Source organism: Geospiza fortis, unplaced genomic scaffold, assembly GCF_000277835.1.
Source record: "Geospiza fortis unplaced genomic scaffold, GeoFor_1.0 scaffold145, whole genome shotgun sequence".
NCBI classification, from domain to species: Eukaryota; Metazoa; Chordata; class Aves; order Passeriformes; family Thraupidae; genus Geospiza; species Geospiza fortis.
In genome coordinates, this window is record NW_005054362.1 from 2504787 (window position 1) to 2520861 (window position 16075).

The 16075-nt window shown below is 57.2% G+C and overlaps 1 protein-coding gene across 1 annotated transcript; it reads right to left on the reverse strand.

Annotated features, from left to right (window-relative positions):
- Positions 1-6: 6 nt before the first annotated feature.
- Positions 7-11862, reverse strand: HIP1R (huntingtin interacting protein 1 related; the record flags this gene model as incomplete). Its single annotated transcript, XM_014308224.1, has 30 exons — positions 11766-11862; positions 11224-11366; positions 10876-10932; positions 10586-10666; positions 10421-10497; positions 10054-10115; positions 8869-9009; positions 8365-8422; positions 8202-8277; positions 7892-8029; positions 7760-7818; positions 7616-7688; positions 7105-7288; positions 6916-7004; positions 6198-6314; positions 5692-5793; positions 5228-5422; positions 4904-5051; positions 4528-4614; positions 4143-4250; positions 3716-3852; positions 3055-3165; positions 2879-2937; positions 2699-2729; positions 2501-2563; positions 1934-2034; positions 1198-1303; positions 347-470; positions 148-209; positions 7-45 (listed from the first exon to the last, which is right to left on the reverse strand). Coding segments are annotated over exons 1-30 (2925 nt in total), but the record flags the coding sequence as incomplete, so codon positions are not given.
- Between the last annotated feature and the right edge of the window lie 4213 nt (positions 11863-16075).

The following is a 16075-nucleotide window of genomic DNA, read 5'->3' on the forward strand; positions in this document are numbered from 1 at the left end:
CCCCCCCTGCCCCTCCAGCCGCTTCTCCAGCTCCAGCACCTTCACCTGTGCCCCAAAAACCTCCTGGAGCCGTGCTGGGGGCACAGGGACCCCCATGGCGGGGCCAGGCCTGTCTGTGGCCATGCTGGATCCACCTCAGGGCCGTACCTGCGTTTCCATCTCCTCCTTCTTCAGCTTGATGAGGGACATGCCCGAGAAGTCCATGGTGTCTGTGGGGGACAGCAGGGCCCCCACTCAGTGCACCCCTCACATGGCAAAGCAGAGCTGGACGGACACCTCGGGGTGTTCCCCAGGCCAGAAAGGGATTTGGGGGGGGTTCTACCTTTTCCTTGCAAAAAACCCTCACCTTTCTCCTCTATCTGCTCTTGCCCCGACTTGGTGGAAGCCACCACGTTTGCTGCCATCTCGTTGACGTTGCGTGAGCACTCCTGGAGCCTGGCCAGGTTCCTGCTGCTCTTCTCAGCCTTCACCTGCAACGAGCACAGGAATGGCTGTGGGTGCCCAACATCACCCCCCCAAGGAGCTCCAGGGAGCCCCAGGCAGAGGCAAAGAGCTTTTGGGCATGAAAACCTGGGAGTGGACTGGATGGATGGATGGATGGATGGATGGATGGATGGATGGATGGATGGATGGATGGATGGATGGGAAGGTTTATCCTCAGTGATCCCATCATGGCCAGACAAGGTGACCCCTGCAAAGCCCTTCAGCCCCAGGGCACCAAACCAGCTCTGCTCCCACCTGAGCCAAGCACTCAGTGAAGACACAGCTCTGGTTTTTTAACCATGCTCTTAATTTTAAACCCATCTGGTGTAAAAATCCCTGTGGATCCCCCTCCCCTCACACCTACATCACTAAAAACTCCACCCCTCACTCCCACCCACACCAACAGGAAAGGTGGCAAGGACCAAAGTCCACCATCCTCAACTCCAGCTCCTGCAGCTGCTTCTCTGGATTTCTTGTTAGTTATTAACATTTTCTCTACATAACCAGCCTGACAGGAGGAAGACAGGAGCTTTTACACATCTTCCTTTCCAAGGCAAGCCTCGGGTGTGGGAATATCCACACACAAATCCCAGACTGGAAAACAGCAAGAGCTTCCCTTCTCCCTGCTCTGGGGGACTGCAGGATTGGCAGAGAGGAGAGGAACACCGTGGGACAGGAGGAGGAGAACCCAGAGGGTCCTGCTGGGACACCCACCTTGGAGGCAGCCACCAGCTGGGCTGTGCTGGCTGCGATCTCGTGGGAGCAGACAATCAGCTCCTCGTACTTCCCTGTGTGCAGGACAACCCTGTCTGCAGACTCCCTGCAGGGGGGGCAAAGGGAGACTGGGTCAGAGCAAGTGCAGATTATTCATCTCCTGCTAATACCCTCAGAAATCAGCAGCTGGATCCAGCAGCTTTGTGATTACAGAATCATGGAATTGTTACAGTTGGAAAAGATCTCTAAGATCTTTGAGTCCAGCTGTTATTAAAGCTCGTACACAAAGCAATTATTCAAAGCCATGATTCAGGTGATTTGGACCAAGACAGGAATTTGTTTTCACGATGGATGACATTTTTAAAGCTTTGCCCAAGACACCCTCCCCCATTTCCTGCACTGGCACAGGGCAATTTCCAACCACTCCATCCACAACCAGCTGAGCAGGAACTGGGACAGGGGGGGTTTGTTTTCCCAGTTGGCAGACAGGGAGGAACTGCCATCCCTGGCTGGGTGACCGTGTGGTCCAACCCAGGCCACGATGAGGAATTAGCCATGAACCACACTGAGGGTCCAGAAAACCAGAGATCTCATCAAGGAGCCAGCAAAGAGGCTCCACAAGGAATCAGCAATTCAGCAGTGGGAATTTTGGAATTTTGGAGGGTGGGGTGACAGGGAAGCACGAGCCAGCCCTGGGTGCAGCCCCAGGGGAAGCTCCCAGCCTGGGGGCACCTACACGAGCTGTGTGGCTCCCCAGCCCACGGCCTTGGAGGCAGAGATCAGCCCTTCGGTCCAGCGTGAGTTCTTGGCATAAAACTCCTGAGTTGTTGCTGCCCCCTGTTGATATGAGAATATTATGGCCTGGATTAACTTGTGTCTAATATACAGCAACATATAAATCTGTATTAAATACCCATATAAAGTGTAAGAATGTGTAAATTCATATATAAAGCCATAAATCAAGGGAGCGACAGCATTCCTGTGCTCTCCATGCTGCTCTTACTGACCTGCTTAAATAATTATCAATAAAAACAACATCAGAGTCCCAAGCCTACAAATTTGAGCTGGGTTTGGCTTAAAACACACAAATTTGAGCCATGATCTTTATATGGATAAGGCTTTGCAAGCATGACAGAGATTTGTGCAAGAGAGCACAGGGCTGAGCAGCCCATCTCCAGCAACTGGGACTGCTAAAGTGCTGCTAACATGGGAAACCATGAAATCCAGAGTGTTTCTGCAATTTGGGGGAAATTCTCCTGTATTTCATGTCAGTACAAAGAGCTGGGTGTAAGGGAGGACTTACCCGGCCACTTTCCACTATCTCCTTCTGTAGGTTTGTTGATGTTGTTACAAGAAGTCTGATAGCCTGGAAGGAAGGAAAACAGGGTTTGGAGTTTGACAGGGGTCTCACAGAGGAGGATTGATGCTGCTGCATCAACCTCCCTCCCCTGGTGGGAGGTTACAGTTTTGTGCACCCCAGATGGATTTCTGCAGCACTGACCTTCATTAGATCCGTGCAGGAGTTCAGAATCCTGAAGGGAAGCAAGGGAAAAGTGTTCAGCATCCAGGGAAGCTTTGGCCTCAGAAAATGGGGCTTTTTTCAAGACCAGCCAGCCTGTTTTGGAGCAGAGCACACCCCAGCAGGGCACTGACCTGTCACATGTCCCTCCTCCAAACTCACCGCTCGTTCACTTCCAGCTTAACCCCAGAGCTCTCGTTCCTGGCCTGGCTCATCATCTCCTGTTGGGAAACACAAGAGGGAGGGTTGGATGCCATGTTGGATGAGGAAGGTGGAGGAGTGATGAACACTCTGCCCCCCAAGGCCCCAGAATGGCCCATCCTGCAGCTCTGTCTCACCTCTATCCTCCTGACAGCATCCTCAATGGCCTCTGAGGTGGAGGCCATCTCCTTCTCAACCATGTCCCCCAGCTCCTCCTGCTTGATGTCCAGGCTCTTGGGTCTCAGCTCCTGCCAGAGGAGGCAGCAGGCATGAGGAGGTTTTAGGCAGAGAAACAGAAGGGAATATTTATAAGGAGTAACTACAAACCAAGATACCCAATTCCTTCCCACCCCCACCAAATAATTAAAGCTGCAGGAGCAGCACTCTGCAGCCTGCACAGTGATGGTACATGTGCCACCAGCTTGCAGCAAACATGGGACCTCAGAGATAAGAAATGCCCCAAATCAAGGTGACAAAAATCCATCATAGGAGCAGTTTCAGCTCCAGAGGGCCCTAGAGAGCTGAAAGTGGTGTAAAAGAAAATATAATAGGGACTTCACCAGGAGAAATATCTGAAAGATGGGAAGTTTCCTTCCACAGGTGTTACTGGGCTGAAAGACTTCAGCTGATCTGAGGGTGACCAGCTCTGTGCACCACCAGCAAGGGTCCCAGTGATGGCTCAAGGAAAGCACCAGAACTTGTGGGTATGGGGTGGGACAAACCCCCCCAAAGTGTTCCCTGGGACCCACCCTGCCAGCCCTGAGTGGGAAGGTGGCTGTGCTGGGCTCCATGTCCTACCTGGGCCAGCTGCAGGACCCCTCGCAGTGCCCCCTGCACGTGGCCCAGCTGGGCACTGCCCAGCCTCTGCCTGTCCTTCAGCTGCTCCAGGCACTCCAGGCTCCTCTGCCCGCACTCCCGGCACGTCTCCGTCAGCCCTGCCGAGAGCACAGCCTGGCCAAGGGCTCCCTTCATCCCAGCCCTGCCCAGCCTCACCTTCCTCCTCCCCTCATCCACAGCTGAGCACCAGCAGCATCCCACACGTGCCTTCTAGGAGATTACAAATGCATTTCCAGGCCCAGGGAGGGGCACTAGAGGGCAGGGAATGTCGGGAGGGGGAGCATGGGGAATCTGCTGTGTTTAGGAAAATCTGCCCCTGGCAGAGGGGGCTTTGGCATGGCCCCCACAGAAATAATCCCCCCAGCACCCCCTGCATGGCTGCACTCACGGTCAGCGTGGTCTGTGGGGGCCAGGTGTGCCGTGGCGCTGCCGTTGACGATGGTGTCGCCCGCCAGGTGTGCAAAGAGGGCCAGAGCCCCCACCAGCCCCGCAGCATCTGCCACAGACAGCACAGGCTCAGGAGCTGCCAGCCCCTGCCCGCTGCTGGGGGCTGCAGCTCATCCTTGAAGGCACTCAAGGATCAGTGCAAGGCTCAGAGATGTTGGGATTGACCCCTCCGGCTTGAAGGAGCACACGGGAACCCCCCAGCCCCGCCCGAGTCCCTCTGTCCCCAGGGCACTGCTGCTTGCCCGTGGCCCCAGAGCTGCTGGGGCTGCTGGGTGCATGGGAACAGGAGCAAGCTGGGAGCAGTGGCAGTCCCCAGCCCCAGGTACCTGCCATGGAGGCCACGTACTGCGCGTGCCCCTTCTCCAGGGCATCCGTGGACTCCAGCGCCGCCTGCGCCCGGCTCAGCAGGTAATCTGCAAGGAATTCCATTGCAGGGCCTCAGCACAGCCTGCTGGGGGTCTGCACCAGTGCTGACTCCACAGGGCACCACTGAGTGGAAGTGCATCCCTGGCTGGGGAACAGCTCTAAAATCTGAGCAAAACAGTGCTGAACACGAGAGCTAAAAATTCATCCTGGGAAGTCTGAGCCCAACCACCTCAGGCATGATGGAAAAAAAGCCACGGGAGAGCTGAGATGCAGCATTATCTGTCCAGGAGGGAGAAGGCAGAGCATGTTTCAGCCCCCTGCATGAGCAGGACATACCTGGGGAGCTGGTGCAGCGGAGGTGCAGGGGGTCATCCAGCTTGGCCATGGCATCACTGAGGATGGCCTGGGCTTCTCTCACTGTCTCCTGCAGGATTCCAAACTGCTCATCCAGCAGCTTCTGCTGCAGGCTCTGCTCCTGGTTGCTCTGTGAAGCAGGAGGAACAGGTGAGTGGCAGAGCACGGCCATCAGCAGCATTTCCCTCTGGAGCCCCTTTCCAGGATCAGACCCAGCCATCCCATCACTGCTGCATCAACTGGCAACGCCCAAACATCTCACCCCAATGAGTGGAGGGGCAGTGGGCTCTTCACAGAGCTCTGTACCTTCTCCAGGAGCCTGCCCTGGAGCTCTCGGATCTCCCTGGTGGCCTTGTCTGCCTCCTGGCTCAGCTGCAGCTCCTTCTCCTGCACGAGGCCCCGTGTGGACAGCAGCTCACACTCCTTCTCGCTCACCGACCGCCTCAGCACCTCCTTCTCAGCATGCAGAGCATCCAGCTGGGCACTGAGCTCCACACCTGCCTGCCATGGGGGGCCAGGACACCCTGTCACTGCTCTGTCACTGCCCTGTCACTGCTCTGTCACTGCCCTGTCACTGCTGGCAGCCCAACAGAACTGGGGGAGCTCGGGACATGCCCAGCTCGTGACACTGACGGGCTGGGCCCACGCTCAGCCCCGTGACAGCTCCCTGGGCTGCTGCTGAAGCTCAGGCTCAGCAGTGGTGGCAGGTCCAGCCCCTGTGACAGGGTTTGATGTGGCCCTGGGCCCGTGCTGCCCCCCCAGCCCCGTACCTGCTTGGCGTGGCTGAGCGAGCGCTGCGCCTGCTCCAGCTCGTCCCGACGGGCGTCCAGCTCCTGCCTCAGCTGCTCCATCTGCACGCTCTGGTCCTCCAGCTGTGCCCACACCACGCCCAGGCTCAGCCCCTGCCCCACTCAGCAGCAGCCAGGATGCAGGGAATGAACCCAGCCAGGCTTTGCAGGGAGGGGGTTTGGGGTCTTGGGCAGGGGTGTCTCCTGGAAGGGCTCCTTTTCCCATGCCAGAATTTTGGGAGCAGCCCCCATGTTGACCCCCAGAGAATGAAAGCATTCAAACCCATCAATTTGCATTGTGGCATTTTCTTGGGGGAAGAAAAGGCAGATTTGGGCAATAAAGAAATGAGTCATAAATTAACACCTTCCTGAGGAGCCAGGGCAACTCTTCCTGGAATCAGCGCCCAACAGCAACAACCTCCCCTTTCCCTTGCTCCCAAACTGCATTTCCCAGGCTGGGGAGGGCTCAGTGCTGATCCAGAGCTCACCTTCATCTCAGCCTCTCGCTTGACCTGCTCCACCTGAAATGCCAGCTGCTCCTTGACACGTGCCACCTCCTCCTGGCTCTGCTGTGTCACTGTCAGCTGCTTGGCAGTGTCAGCGTTCTGTGGGGGGACATGGGGCTCACCTGGTGCTCCAAGGGGGACCCTCACTGTCCCCACACTCATTCCAACCCAATTCTAGCTCAGAGATAAATCCAAGATGCCATTCTCACAGCATCCAAAATGCCATGGACATGGATTCAAGGGGTGCCCCCTGCTTGGTGCTCAGAGGGTGATGGGACCAATACAGGGGGACTGGGCAGGCACAAGTCACACCAGTGGTGGCAGAGGGACCAAGGGACAAAAGCAAGACCAAAACACCCACAGCAAAAAGCGAAACAGGTGAGTGGCACAACTGAGACATGGGATCTCCATCACCAGCACATCCCCCAAGAGCCCCTTTCCCGAACTGGAGCCAAGCATGCCACGACTGCTGGTACAACTGATATCCCACCAGCTACACTGGCCACAGAAACCAGCAGAAACAGACCAAACAACAGCAAAACACCCCAAAAAACAACAGCAAAAACACCCAAAGGGACCATGATGGAAGAGGGAAAGGTGCTCAGCTCTGCCCAGGATACCCCAACCCCAAAAGGGAGGGATTTAACTCGGGGACACTGCCCTCAGTGTCAGTCCCTGCCTGCAGGGGCAGCAGCCTTACCTTCCTCAGGAGCTCGGCGTGGGTGTTGATGAGCTCGCTGTGCTTCTCCTTCAGCTTCGTGTAGCGGATCTCGGTGGCGTTGGCTTTCTCTGCAGGGGTGAGAGACCCTCAGTGACCAGAGCCAGGGCAGGCCATGGCCCTGGGCACCTCAGGGCACCCCAGGGCAGCCCAGGGCACCCCGGCACCTACTCTCGGCCTCGGCGCAGAGGCGCTGGGACCTGTCACTGTCCTGCTTGGCCCTCTGCAGCCTCTCCAGCTCATCCCGCAGCTGCTCGTTGTCCACCAGCGCCTTCTGCTTCTGCTTGCGCTGCTCCTCCACCTCTCCCTCCAGGCTGTTCACCTGGGCCTTCAGCTGGGTGATGTAGCGCTGTGCCTGCGGGGGTCACCGGGCTCTGGGGCACGGCCCTGCCCTCCCCAACACCCCCAGCCAGGTGCCCCCTCTGGAATTTGGGCAAAGCAGCCGTGGGATGCACAGGAAAGCTCTGCCCTGTACCCCTGCACCTCTGTCCTTTTTGATAACATCAGGACAGCAAGGGACAGGGCTCACATGCCCCCACCCCATCAGAAATCACATCCTGGCACGGGGAGAGGTCCCAAAACACAACCCTGGATGCCAGGACCCCACTCCTGCTGCATCCCTTCAGGGTTTCCACAGCACAGCACCAAACCCCACCCCAGCTGCTCCCCAGCCAGGCTTTACCTCTAGTTTAATCTTCTCCATCTCTGCACGGAGCGTTTCCACCTCCTTCTTGAGGCACTCGATCTGTGCATCCCTGGGGACAAGGGCAGGTTGCTCCCACGTGGCAGCAGCCCCTCACCCCTGCTGGACCCCCCCATACCATACCTGTCATCCCAAACGCCGTTGGGCGGCCCGAAGGTTTGCTCAAACAGATCCGAGGTGATCTGGGGAGGACAGAGGCTGCTCAGCTCAGCCAGGACACAGGAGCCTGCCCCCATCCCAGCCCCAGGCCCCCACCTGTGGCTCTGTGGTGGAAGTTGTGCTGATCTCAATGAGGTTCTCTGGCTCCTCATCCTCGGGGGCCTCCTCGGGGATGACGACGACCGGCTTCACGTGCTCGGCCAGCGCCGACGCCCGCAGGAAGTTTGGGGGGCTCTGGAGGGACAAGAAGTTGTTGCAGCCTTGCAGGGAGTTCAGGAAGTGCAGCAGGCAGAGTGCCAAGGGAAGGAAGGGAGCCAGCCCTGTGCTGCTGCTGCTGACAGGGCCAGAGGCAGTGTCCCCAGACACCCACGAACTCTCCAGAGCACCGCACCAAATCCTGCCCTACCTCCGGCAGCCGCGGGATCTGGATGAGGCGCTTGAAATACAGCATGTCAGATGCCTTCTTAAAGAAGTTTTTAAGGCTGGAGAGGAGGGAAAGACAAAGGGGAGATGAGAGGGGGCTTGGAATGAGGGAGGGGACCCCACTGCCCCACATGGGCCCCGGTTACCTGCGGAACTGCTCGTGGAAGCGGTCTCGGTGGCCCTGCAGGGTGTCAGCTGGCAGACCTGGGTGAGGAGGGACAGCTGTGACTGATCTGGGGCTGCACGTGTGTTCACGTGCTCCCAGACCCCTCCTCTGCAAAAGCCAGCAGGGTAAAAGTCAGGAGGGAGTGGGATGTGAGGGGTCAGGATGGGAGTGAGGTGCTCCCATCCCCTGGCACAGGGATCAGGAGATGTGGGTGTGGGAACTCCAAAATACCCACACGAGGCTGCTGGCACTGTGCTGCCCATGCAGGGAGCTGGCAGGCCAGGGGACGTGGGTTTGAATCAATCAAGAATAAGTCCTTCTAATTCCTTTATCTGGAATGTCTGTGTGGGATGGAGCAGCCCCTAGAGTCCAGCTGGGATACAGGGACATGGCAATGGATGCCTCAATCCACACCAGCCTCATCCCCAGACCCAGAAGCCCACCCTGGGAAAACAGCAGCACTGAGCACATCCCTGGGACTCACAGGAGTGCAGCTTGAACATCAGCTTGACAGAGTAGTGGTAGAGGTGGCTGCAGTCCTGGATGACCTGGATGAGGGGGGCCAGGCGGCACTGCACCGCCGACATCTGCGACACGGCCATGGAGGTGTTGAGCTGCCTGAAAACTGAGGGGAGCCGTGTTTGCAGAGCTGCCCGTGCCCTGCCATGCAGCTTGATCATTAACCACGGCGGATGTGGGGCAGGGGAAACACCAGGGCTGCTCCTGAGCTGAGAACAACCCTGCTCAGAGCAGCACAAACACCCAGAGGGACCACGCTGGCACAGGGAAGGGGTGCTCAGCTCTGCTGTGGATACCCCAGCCCCAAAAAGGAGGGATTTAACCCCAGGACGCTGCCCTAAAGCTGCTGCTGCACGACAGAGCTGGGGAAAGTGAGAGGTTTGGCTCCATTCTGTTTAATCATGCACGGATCTGGGAGAGGATGCCAGGGCAGGGGACGAGCCCGGCGGCACCGCAGCCTCGCCTGCCCCTGCTCGGAAACAGATCCCTTCCCTTGGCAGGGATCCAGGCAGCACATCCACCCTGGCTTCTTCCCTGCTCAGCTTTAAAGTATTTATGAATATAAATTCTCTGTATAACTGGGTCAGGAGGAGAAGCAGGAGCCTGTTGGGAGCTCGGTCTCTCCCGCTGTGCAGTTTTCCAGGGCAGCTCCGTGTTCCTGGCTCCCAGCACAGGAAGAATCTCCCACCTCTCTAAGCCATCTAAAAATTCCTGAGGAGGTGAGAGACATGAGCAGGGGAGCCCAGCCCTCCCCAGAGGCATTTCAATGAGGGGAAATGAGTCTTTAAAAAGAAGTACAGCCCCATCCCCTGCTTCAGAGGGACAGAAGGGATCTGTGTAATGGATGTGATTAATGTGGTTGCACAAAAAAGAAATAAAAACGTATTTCAGAGCAGCTCTGCACTGAAAACAACACTCTGCCTTGCTCAGGTGGGTTCAAAGCAGCCACATGCTCTAACAACTGCCTCTACAGAGCTTCAACGGGAGAATCCGGCTGAGAAACCACCTCAGAAATCTCACGGGAGGAGGAGGAGGAGGGACCTGAGCCTCCAACCTCGGCCTCCCGGAACTCCATTCCCGACCAAAGAGCGAAACTATTGCTCAAGAGCCCCGGGGCGAGGGGAGGGACCTGCCCCTGCCGCCTCCTCACCTGACTCCGACAGCTTCAGCTCGCAGTCCAGGTAGTCAAACAGCTCTACCGTCAGCTGGAAGCTGCCAAAACAAACCAAAACTCCATCACTTGACAGCAGAGACATCTTTGCTCCAGCTGCTCGTGTTCATTCAGAGTTCCCATGATGGCAAGGGCTCTGACTGACAAGAATTTGGGCCTTTTTCTCCCTGTATTTACACCCCACAGTGCTCTGTGGGTGCAGGAGGGATTGGGCACCACCCAAACAATTCACAGAATCCTGGGGACTGCCCCATCCTGGGGTGGCTTTGTCAGCAGGACACGGCCAGCTGGGGCTCATGGAGCTGGTGACCACACCCTGGGCTCTGGGCCCCACCAGGACACTCACATGTTGTTCACATCTGCCCCTGCAGTCTTTTCCAGCACCTCATCCGACACTTCGAGGCCCGGGGGGAACTCGGGATGCTTTGTAAAAGGAAGCAAAAAGCCATCAGTTGCTGCTGGTGTGACACATCCCCTCGTTGCAGTGGTGTGGAGGTGGCAGAGGTCTCACCTTGACGTGGAAGGAGATCTTGGTGAGCAGGAGCCGTGTGTAGATGCTCACCAGCTGCCCATACCTGTCGTGCAAATGGCCCTGCAGAGACACGAGGGGGAATCCAGGGTGAGGTAACCAGACCCAGCAGATCCCACATGAGCCTGTGGCTCCACCATGCACACAACCATCACCCAAAGAGACAGCAGGCTGTTTCAGGGAGTGCTTCACCCTCTCTGTGCCCACCATGTTCCTCATCAGCCACCTCCAAACGCCCTGGGAGGCACAAAGCTGCACTCTGCCCCACTCACCCACAGGTCCCCCGTCTCTCGGATGTTGCTGCGGTACCTCTGGCAGTCCTGGAGAACCTGGGGACACAAAAGGGAAGGATGTGGCACAGTGGGGCTGGCTGTCTGCCCTGATGCTGGGGAAGAGGAGGGATCCAGCCCCTTACACCACTCCAGCTCTGGGAGAAGTTCCAGCCTTCCCATGGCACCCAAAGGTTGGGGATTTGCACAGGGAAGTTTCAAAGATGTGAAACAACAGAGTGCCTGGGGTAGGGCAGGGATCCCACTCCCTGTGCAGAGGGGATGTTGGCAAGAGCCAGAAATTCCCCCCTGGGAGAGGAGCAGGAGGGAGGTGGCAGAGGGGACACTCACGTTGGGGTGGCCGTCGCGCAGGACCTTGTGCAGGACGTGGCAGAACTTCCAGCTGAGGATGGCACTGCTGGGCAGGGGCAGCCCGATGGCGTAGGACCAGAAGGTGAAGGCTCCCTTCTCGTGGTGGGTCCCCAGGATGATCCCTTCCAGGGCAGTCAAGGCCAACTGGACACACACAGAGCAGTGGACAGGCTGGGCTGGGGCTGTTCCTGTTCCACTTTTATTGAAAAGGAGCACAGGGATCACTGGCACAACACTGCATCCCCAAATAAAACCCCCAGATAAGACCCCCAATTGTCATTTTTGGGCACACCACCCCCTGCTGAGGGCACACTGGGGCCCTCTGCATTTTACTGCCAAAGAAATGCAATTTTATTGCACTGCTCATTTGCCTTTTCACTGACGGATGAACCTTTGTGATGCCAGCCCCCAGCTGAGCTCTGCATGGATCTTTGTCTCCCAAATCTGCTCCAGCACCAGGGGGTGACACCCCCAGAGCCCAAACTGCTCTGTGCTGTCCTGGGAGCCAAGGGAAAGGATACGGCGGGCATGTTTCTCCTTCACTGGTGCTTCCTGTGTGTTTATGGCTTTGCTGATGCTGATGGCCTGCAAGAGGAGGGGAGAGAGGCTGTCAGACATGGTGAGACCCCCATGGCTACCCTGACACCCCAAAGTGCAGTGCTGGTGCTCTTGGGGAGTACCCTGAATTTCAGAGCATATTTGTCACCTCAAAGTCATTTGTAACACGTCAGAATAGGCTTTTTTATCCATTACAAAGCATCTATTAGAGCCCCCATCCCCAGCAGGATCTGACCACTGCTGCTGGTGCTCCCGGCTGTCCCTGTCCCAGGAAACCAATTTTTGCATTTTTGCAGCCTGAACTCAGCGCCGTGCCCGGGGAACATTAAAGCACAATAGTGAGATGCCAAATTCCAGGGTTGTTTGTGTAATCACAAGGAGCCTTTGAACCACGGGGGAGTGGTTTGGGTTCTGCTGAGGATGTTGCTGTGTGCAAACAGCACATGGGGAAAAGCAGCCCCCAAGCAAGGAGGGAGTGGCAGCCTCAATGCCCATCTTGATGGAGCAAAAATCCAGAGCAATGTGATTATCAGAAGAGGATTATCTATATTTTGATGTGTTTGATCACAGCAGACTTTAAATTAGGAATTTATTCCAAAAGATGACCCCAGAGCGGGGTCAGTTGCATCCCCCATGTGTTGATGGGCTGCAAATCCAAGTTGCTGTGTTTGATGAGGATCTTCCTCCTCCTCAGACTCAACTGAGCTGCTTCACTCTCTCAGGAGTGCTTGGGCTGTGCCTGTGTCCATGGGCCTCTGTCACCAGCAGAGGAAAAAGGTCCCAGCTGGGAAGGCAGGAAGCCGCCCCGCTGCCAGCACTTGTGCCGGAAGAGGAACTCGGTCCCTCCCTGCAGCTCCACAGCCCTGAAGCCTCATAAAAATCCCATCTACCTGCCCAGGAAAGCACCTGCTTCCACGTGGCTGCTTGTCCAGAGACACCTCTGAAACGAGGTGCTTTTCTATAGGAGGAGGAACCTGACCCTGAGTTCTCGAGTGCTCCTGACTTATGCAGGAGGAACCCGACACCACAGGGGCAATGTCAGAGGTGTCCACGCACCAAACCCACCTAAAAAGAGTCCAGAACAGCTACCCAGGAACTGACCATGACAGCAGCAAAACTCTGAATCATCCCAAAGAGCGAACCTGTCCCAAAAGGCTGAGGCCAGCTGCTGGGGAGAGGGGCTGGAGAAAGGGGCTGGGGAGGGGGGCTGGCTTTGCCTTTGTGCACAGGAGAGTCCCGGGGTTACCCCGCCATGTGGGGCCGTAAAGCAGCAGTGGAGTTAAGCCGGTGACTTGCTGTAATCCTCTTATCCCCAAAGGTTAACGAGCCTGGAGTGCCCAGGAACAGGCACTTGCAGCACAGCTGCCTCTTCCAAAGTGCCTCCACAGCCACCCAAAAGCCTGGAGCTGGCACAGGCTGTGCCCTCGATGGCAGCTGGGCCAGAGAGAAGTGCCACAGGTCCTCGGGGATGCCAGCACCTCCCAGGGGATGCTGACAGAAAGGATGGCTTATCCTGGACCAGGCAAGGAAGGATTTGAAAATCCTTCCTGCATCTTTCCTGAGGTGTTTTGCACAGAGGGAGCAGGGCAGACACATCTCCCAAACTGGGAGTTCTGCTGCCTGCCCTAAGACAGGCCTGTCCCAGCCCATCACGCTCATCCCAAACCATCCATGGAACCCGAGCCTCACAGGGGTCAGAGAAGGCACAGCCAGAAGGGTCAAAGTGTGAGATGGGCAGACCCCCAGGAAAGGAAATGTCCCTTATCCCCAGAGAAAGGATCTCAGCTGCTGAGTGAGCTGGGACCCTGCTGCACTGCCCCAAAACAAGCTGTGATTCCCACTGGCAGTGGTGGTTTGATTGCAATTATTGCCCTCAGTCTCACTGATAGCCTGACCAGCCAAAATTCAGCCCAGGAGCTGCTGGAGAGGTTGTGTTCATCCTTCAGGATTCAGTGCAGAGGTTTCACTGAGCCATTTAATGTCCAGCACAAGGACTGGGCCCATTCAGGGGCAGCCCCAGCCCACCCACAGCACCACCACGAGATGCTGGGTCCAGCATGGTCCCAAATAAACCACAGTGGCACCAAATCAATGCCAGTCCCTCAGGGCTGCCAGCCCATCTGTGCTTTCACTGCCTCTAAGCATCAACCCAGCCAGGAGATCCAGGGAAATGGGATGGTGGCACCAGGGAAGAGCATGGGGCAATGCTGCAGCCTGGCACATGTGTGCTGGCAGGGTGCTCCTGCTGGCTGGTGGCAAAGCCAGGCTGTGGAGGATGGCTCCAAAATGGGAGATTCACCCTTGACCCAACCTCTTGGGACACCACTGGCACGTCCGGAGATGGGCAGGTCCTGGCTGCCACTGCAGGTGCACGACCAGCCTGGCCAATGCTTTGATGCAACCTGAGGGCTGCTCCCCATCACTGGCAGGCACCAGGGTGAGGAGCCAACCCCAAAACCTGCCTGGCCCTGGGCTGTGGGATCCCACAGGGCTGCAGTGCTTTGCTCACAGCCTGCACGTTCCAAGGCGGTGACTAAAGCCGGGATCAAAGCACCCAAATGAAGGAGCACAGTTTAACATCTACCCTTTCATTCCTGGCTGGATTTAATTAGGGCTGATCCTCCTGCCCACAGCTCCCCGGAGCAGGTGGATGCTGGGTCCCAGCACGATGCCACAGCAGGAGAGATTATCTGGCAGCTGGAAACCTCCCCTGGCCAGGCAGCACGAGAGCTGTCAGAACAGCTGAGCTATGAACTCCAGAGTTCCCTTCCTAACGCTGCTCCTTCCCAAATTACACCAGGAAAACACCACTTGGCACTCACACACAATGCAATCCTTCAGGTTCCAGAGCTCATCCGATTTTTAACCTTTTTGTTTAAGAAAAGCAAAAACTGGCAGCAAAAAAGGACAAGTTTTTCCTCCTGCCAGGCTGCCGAGCAAGCGCCTGCTGTGGGACGGTGATTTCCTACTTCCCACGCACGGCTTCTCCGAGGGAGACATCTACATCACCCTGACACAAGACATGGAGAAGCATTTCCAGGGAAAGCAGGTGACCTTCATGTCACCCACAAGGACCTGGGATCACAGCAGGGTCAGCAACCACAGACATCACCAGAGCCCTCACAGGGGAAAAGGTGACGGGGCTCTGCATTCTGGTACAGAATCCTCAGGCAGCAGAGGGGATGTGCCAGCAGCACCCCTGTGACACAGAGACGAGGAGGGGACATGCCAGCAGCACCCCTGTGACACAGAGACAAGGAGGGGATGTGCCAGCAGCACCCGGTGACACAGAGGCGACTGGCAGCCGGCTGGGCAGCTGCTATAATTAGAGGTAGAAGGCAGATCAATACCCACGTTCTGACACTGAACAGTTCTGCTCCCAACTGAAGCACCACAACAGGAAACCACACCAGAATAAAGCTCCTTTAGGACAGTTTTTAGCAGTTGCTGGACAAAAGGTCAGGTCTGGGCAGTGAGTGTGACCATCAGCCAGCGAGCCAGAGAGCAACCACCTCTCTGCCCTGTCCATGTCTCCGCTCACAGCATCCCTGTGTCCACGCAGATTTCCAGAGCACAAGTGCCAGTGAAAAGCCCGAGATGCCCTGGAAGGGGGGGGCAGAGGGCACAGGCAGCCCCCGGAGCAGGGGGCAGCGCTGTGGCCGCGATCGTGGATCAGTGCCCAGCGGGACGAGTGAAGGAGACGCGTCCAGAGGGAACCGGAATCGCCGGTTTTCCCGTGTTGCTCCCCAAACCCAGCAAGCTCCGTTTCCTACCCAGCACCGTGACCCTGCGAGGCCTGAAACTCCCACCTGCCTTCGCTGGCGCTCTCCGGGGCCAAACCAGCCCAGGGGCTGGGAAGGAACCGCAAAGCAAAGGGGCAAATGGGAAAACATCTGCGATGAACGCACAGCCTGCAAAAGCAGAGGGGTCAGAGGAGGCATGCGGGAGGGCACTGTTATTTTTGCTGGGGCAGCAGCGAGCCTGTCACTCTGTCCATCCCTCTGCCCACGCTGAGTACTTCATTTCCCACCAGCCACATGCCCGAGCACTGCCCACCCCGTGGGGGCCACAGGAGTACGGACACGATGGGCACAAACGCCTTTGGGCTTTGTTTCCACTCTGCTGTCCTCCGTGGGTCCAAACACCCCGATCCCCGCAGGGTGACCCGCGGCTGACCCGGAGCCGCGGGGCAGGAGTGAATCCAGCCCCGGTGCGAAACATTTCCCGGTGTCGGTGGGGCCGGGGCTCGGCAGGGATGCGGAGATGCCCATTC